Source organism: Wickerhamomyces ciferrii, contig 00099, assembly GCF_000313485.1.
Source record: "Wickerhamomyces ciferrii WGS project CAIF00000000 data, strain NRRL Y-1031 F-60-10, contig 00099, whole genome shotgun sequence".
NCBI lineage: Eukaryota > Fungi > Ascomycota > Saccharomycetes > Phaffomycetales > Wickerhamomycetaceae > Hansenula > Hansenula ciferrii.
The window spans coordinates 1-6,425 of record NW_011887641.1 but is presented as its reverse complement, the minus strand read 5'-3'; the positions used below and the strand labels follow the sequence as shown (position 1 = coordinate 6,425).

The 6,425-nt window shown below is 29.8% G+C and overlaps 3 protein-coding genes across 3 annotated transcripts; all 3 read left to right on the top strand.

Moving 5' to 3' along the window:
* Nucleotides 1–19: 19 nt before the first annotated feature.
* On the top strand, nt 20–841 carry BN7_3549 (uncharacterized protein; the record flags this gene model as incomplete). The annotated part of the gene is made up of 1 exon (XM_011275848.1): nt 20–841. One exon carries the CDS (start codon nt 20–22, stop codon nt 839–841), a length of 822 nt encoding a protein of 273 aa, XP_011274150.1.
* Nucleotides 842–1,725: 884 nt separating this feature from the next.
* Nucleotides 1,726–2,766, top strand: BN7_3548 (uncharacterized protein; the record flags this gene model as incomplete). The annotated part of the gene is made up of 1 exon (XM_011275847.1): nt 1,726–2,766. One exon carries the CDS (start codon nt 1,726–1,728, stop codon nt 2,764–2,766), a length of 1,041 nt encoding a protein of 346 aa, XP_011274149.1.
* Nucleotides 2,767–4,038: 1,272 nt separating this feature from the next.
* Nucleotides 4,039–5,097, top strand: BN7_3547 (uncharacterized protein; the record flags this gene model as incomplete). Its single annotated transcript, XM_011275846.1, has 1 exon — nt 4,039–5,097. One exon carries the CDS (start codon nt 4,039–4,041, stop codon nt 5,095–5,097), a length of 1,059 nt encoding a protein of 352 aa, XP_011274148.1.
* Nucleotides 5,098–6,425: the final 1,328 nt, after the last annotated feature.

The window sequence follows — 6,425 nt, the reverse complement described above, 5'->3', positions numbered from 1 at the left end:
GAAGAAATCGTGTTGGCCAATGTTAAGTATCGAACCCAAACCATCAACTTTGAAAGCATATCCTGAGAATCCATGGTCAATAAGTACATCAAATTTCAAATTAAAATCAACTTCAGAAAAGCACAGAATGCCGATAAAGTTGTTTTCTTTCATGTTTACTAAGGAAAGATCAAATCCTTTGAAATTGACCAGTTCTGATGATCACTTTTTAAATTCATTTTATTATTTCAGACCAGCTATAATCAATTCAATAAATTCAGATTCAGATCTAAGACAATTTTTAATTGATTCATTAACAAAGATCCTACTTGATTATTGTGCAAAGAAGAAAAAATTGGAAATTTCAAATGTAGCTCAAAATATACCAGTTAATTATAGTGATGGAACTTCAGATTACAAATATTATGGATTCAAAGCGAATAACACACCCATACTTTCTCATAAAAGCTTTTTGAAAGATTATAAAGATTTGAAATTTTGTCTGGTATATAAACCAAATCGTGAACCATTAGTACCAATGCTGGAAAACTTAATTAATATATTGACATTTGGAGGTGATCTTAAAGAGATTGATGGATTTTTAAATTTTTTTGAAAGTGAAAGTCATACAGCTTCAATTATAACTAGGTACCAGATTACAAAACATAATAATGATATAAGCGATGTAAACTCAAAATATTCAAAGATTTTCAATAAAGGTATTGTTGATATTTCTAATTATATTATAAAAATTAATGGTGAAGAACATTTATTTTCAGCAGCTGGGGAGCTAATCAATTTCATTCCTGGTAGATCGACTTATGACCTAGGTAATCTTTCACCACCATCTTATCAGGAATAATGTTCATGAATATGCATGTATGAACTATAGTTATATGTTGATTTTAATTGATTATAAGCTGATGTTCCCGTAGATGCGAAATCACATATAATACACGATCAGATTATCACACATAAATAATTGTGGATACTTATGCAAGAAGAGTCAACTTGTCAGGGATTAATTGTTCAAGTTAACAAGTATACGATAATTAGAGGAATAACCATAATCAATCATCAGAAAAGAAATATTAAGAAAATATGATCTAACTAGGGACACATGAATATAGAATTGAATATTAGAGAAATTTTGTTGATCCGATCAAAATGCATATTGTCTAATTATACGAACTGTAGGTCTGAATTCAGTTAACAGCTCATATACTCAATACTCCTGATCTATTGACCCATGGCCGAAACTTCCTGTATATTTGTCACATCCTCTTCAAATAGACTACTTGAATAAAGCTATAAATATTCACACCTTAAACTCACAAGCTTTGTACTAGAGAGCTACTGTAGCTACACATGAACATATGTTGTGTATTACAAAACTTTTGAGTTGATATATTTATATGAGGTATTAGATGAGAAGTATATTTTTAAAAAAAAAACTTTTGAGTTGATATATTCGTATGTGAGGCTTTAGATGAGAGGTGCTTTAATTCAAAGAGAAATTTTTGAACTAAAACAATTATAAATATTTGTATATAAAATAAATATAGTTTGGCAAATAGTTGCTCATAGGTTAAACGAAAATATAATTACAGAATTAGTACGTCGTTCATAAATATTCCAAAAAATTGTCTTATAGTGTGGAAAATAATATATATCATTTGCATCTATAGTATAATAGCATCAATTATATAATATATACGTGATCCACCGTTAATTATCAATACCAGAATGGAAGAGCAGAATTCACATCCGTCGTCATCAAAGATGAATGATGAGATCAAAACTAATAAAAATAAGATCAATAACAACTTTACAGAGGATGATAAACTCTTGATTGACAAGTATCGCAACCAAATGAACTATAGACTTATCCCATTAATACCAGTATTAGGACAGCCAAATGTTAAAGTACCATTGATAACTTGTCCAAACATAGTGTCAAAGATAGAAATGGAATGGTGTGTGCCAATAATGAGAATCAAACCAAAACCATCAACTTTAAAAGCATATCCTGAAAATCCATGGTCAATTACATCAACATTCAAATTGAAATCAAGCTCGGAAAAGCATCGAATGCCCATTAAGTTGTTCTCCTTTATGTTTACTAGAGAAAAATCAAATACTTTAAATTTAAACAATATTGATGATCATTTGATGAATTCATTTTATTATTTCAGACCAGCCATAAATAATTCAATCAAAACAGATTCAGACCTAAGACAATATTTAATTGATTCATTAACAAAGATTTTATTAGATTATTGTGTGAAGAAAGAAGAATTGGAAATTTCAAATACAGCTCAAAATATACCACTTAATGTTAGTGATGCAACTTCAGATTATAAATATTATAAATTCAGATCAAATATGGAGCCTATACTTTCTCACAAAAGATTCAAGAAAGATTATGAAAATTTGAAATTATGTCTTGCATATAAACCAAATAGTAAACCATTAGTGCCCATGTTGGAAAATTTAATTAATATATTAACATTTGGTGGTGAGTTTAAAGAGATTGATGGCTTTATTAATTTTTTTGAAAGTGAAACTCATACAGCTTTAACTATAACTAAAACTTTTTTTTCAAATCATAATATAGATGTATTGTTTCCAGAAGCTTCAAAGCTTTTTAATGATAAAATTCTCAAAATGTCTGATTATACATCCAATGGTCTTGAGGATAGAGTTTTAAGTACACCACGAATTGATTTCATTCCTGGCAAATCAACTTACGAATTGCATAACATCCCACCACCAGCATATATATGATGAATAATCTCAGAAGGAAAGTATTATAAGAATCAATTGATCTATAGGTGATTAATAATATAAATATAGTGATCAGATATCATAATATAATATCATTGGACCCAAAATTATTTTCATAGTAAATTTTTAAAATTCGCGGATCTTTTTGTGTGGTGCACACCAAAGTCGTCCAATTCCAATGAAAAACAGAATTATTATTCTTAATGTTGTTTACAATATACTTGTATAATTACATATACTTATTACACATTTCAACTGATACATTATTGTTTTACAAGGATACTGATTGAGAGTATTACACTTAAGAGTAAAGACTTAGGTTTCAGGATAATAGTCAGACGCCACAAACGTGCTATTACCTATCATTTCAATTGTTGTTCAAGTTATAAACATAAAGTCCAGTTATAACATCAATATATCAAATCTCGGTTTAAACATATCACGTGCCGAACTCATTTTTTTTCTCCCCTAGTTAATTTTCGAGTCCAACTATCAAGCCAAAATCATGGGAACTTGGAAGATACTACATAATTTAAATTATACAAAGTGACTTGAATCTTGCTCTAAAGCTGTACGTCTGTATGTGAATAAGAACTTTTAGAAATTACGAGTCGAATATTAGTACTTCGATTAACTAACCTTTCAAGTTTCAACAGCAGATGTTTGAGCACTTATATGGATGATTGAGTAGAAGCTTGACGTCTTCTATCAGTTGATCAGCGAACCATGGATATAATGGTACAACTCAGTATATAATTGAATTGCGGGATGCCTTATAATTGGCAGCTATTTATATATGCTTGAAGCTCGTCAATAACCTTCCAAAGATAGTTCAGACAGCAACAAGTACTCACAGGATCACTACCCAACACTTATTTATTATATACAATAATATTCTCACTTAAAGTCTCATTCTATAATAGCTAAAAAACTTACCCTCAAGCTTTATAAACTTATTCGAAAAACTCTGAGTATATTATCACCATAATTTAACAATATTGAGGTTTCTAGAATGTTATTTTCTCAATAGTGGATATTGATTAGATTTATTCTCAATTCAATAAGTACTCAATATTCATTGGTAATATATAAACAGCATGAGTTGATTTATTTAAATATTGCACACTACTAGTTGAGAAGAGTTAATTAAATATGAGAAGATTATGGGAACAATATATAATATTAATGTAGTCTCTCACATTTTTGATTCATAGATTTAATGTAAATCATTAAAAGATCTATAATTTTGATATACTACAGTGCATCACTATCATGGCTCAAACTGAAGAACACAAAAATCAAGATGATAATATGATCAATCGGGACTATATGACTGAAGCTGATAGATGCTTGATTGACAAGTACTCTAATCAAATGAATTATAGACTGATTCCATTAATACCATCATTAGGACAGCCTAATGTTAAGATGCCAATGATAGCTTGTTCAGATATATTATCAGATATAGAAACCAAATTATGTATACAAATGATGAGTATCAAACCAAAACCCTCAACTTTAAGATCAAATCCTGAAAACCCATGGTCAATAGCGTCAAATTTCGAACTGAAATCGTCTTCAGAAAATCATAGAATGCCCATTAAAGTATTTTCTTTCATATTTTCTAAAGAAACATCAAGTCCTTTGTATCTAAGCAGTCTTATAAATCATTTTTCAAATTCATTCTTTTATTTTAGACCAGCTGTAAACGATTCAATAAAATCAGATTCAGACTTAAGACAGTATCTAATTGATTCGTTGACAAAGATTTTACTTGATTATTGTGTTAAAAAAGATAACTTGGAAACTTCAAATAGAGCTCAAACTATACGAGAAGTTACTGGTAATGTTAATGATGAAACTTCAGGTCACAAGTATTACGAATTCAGATCCACTAATGAGCCTATACTTTCCCATGAAGAATTTATGCAAGACTTTCAAGAATTAAAATTATGCTTAGCATATAAACCAAATAGTCTACCATTTGTACCAATGTTGGAAAATTTAATTAATATATTATCATTTGGTGGTGTAATTAAAGAACTTGATGGATTTTTAAACTTCTTTGAAAGTGAAACTCATACAGCTCTAATTATATCTAAAGATCATTTATCAAATCAGAATACGGATGGTGTGAATTCAAAATTCTCAAAATTGTTTAATGAAAGAATTCTTTTGATGTCCAATGAAACAATTAATGGTGAAGAATATAAAATTTCAACAGGACAGATCTATTTTATTCCTGGTAAATTAACTTATCAACTAGCTAATTCTCCACCACCATGTTACCAGGAATCAATATTGCAAACGGATCATGACGATCATCATTAATGTGATTCATAAACTAGTATACTAGCTCTTTATGTGTAAATATACGTATAAGTTACATCCCCATAACCACATAATTTTCATTACTACATGTAGTTACCAGAAAATGGCATTATCATAAGCATTAAATCATAACCACGTGTGGTTACCATCATTATCATTATAACATTATAACCACATGTACTTATCATCACCATAACCACAGGTATTTATCAGGTATATGCGAGAATATTGAACCCGATTATTTACCCCCCCCCCTCATATTCGAACCCTAAACGTGGAATTTGTTATGATAAATATATTACTGAAAAAGAAATTAGAACACATCTTACTTGGATTACCCTTTTTTTACTATGGAAGAAAAGCCAAAAGCACCAGATAAGGATCCAGCATCCTCTAAAGACTCTTTTGAAGAAAATTCGACTGTTAATGGTGAAGTTGATTTCAAATCTCGATATCTAACTTCTAAGGCGTTAAACGCACATCCGACGTCTTTCTACTGTCTACATTACAGTTAATTGTTTAAAGTTTAAACAAGATCGAGACTTGACTTAAATTGTAACTTGAAACTTGTAACTTTATAAGCTGTCACTTAATCGAAGCTGCAATATTTACGACTATGTGATAACTATTATATCCAGGCCCGGACCAGCGTGATATATATATTATAATACAATATTATATATGTACACATTCATTTCACTTATTACAGCATTACAGCTTACTTACACACTGATCAACTACTATTACAGCTAGTCCTGTATCATTTATAGTAGACCAACGAGACTAGACCATGCACTTTAACACACATAATAATAGGTACACCAGCACGACTTACTAATTAATTAAGATTTGCACAGCTACAGCTAGAATTGGAACAATTAATGAACTCGTACGATCGACATCCCCGAATTTTTACAACGTGTACTACATATACTATCACATGCTCCATCACATGACATTATATTTGCACATGTTACCAAACCACTTCATTACCATCACTTATATTTACACATGTTAACAATCCAATTCACATTCATCACTTACTACAACTTTCACATGTTACTAAACCACTCCAACACCACCAATTATTACACCTTTCACATGTCAATCCACGTTCTTGCTCAATCTTATTGTTTTATTCCTTTTTACTATTAAAGAGTCCAAATCCTCTTTCTGTTTTTATATATTTGTATATTACTAAATTTATTATCTTTATTCGTTACTGTTACAACAATTACTACATTCTGTATCAAATTAGGCCAATCAAGTGTTAACTTTAAGTCTAGTTTTACTACATTCTGCTCTGTGCTTCTTTACGCCTATCTTAA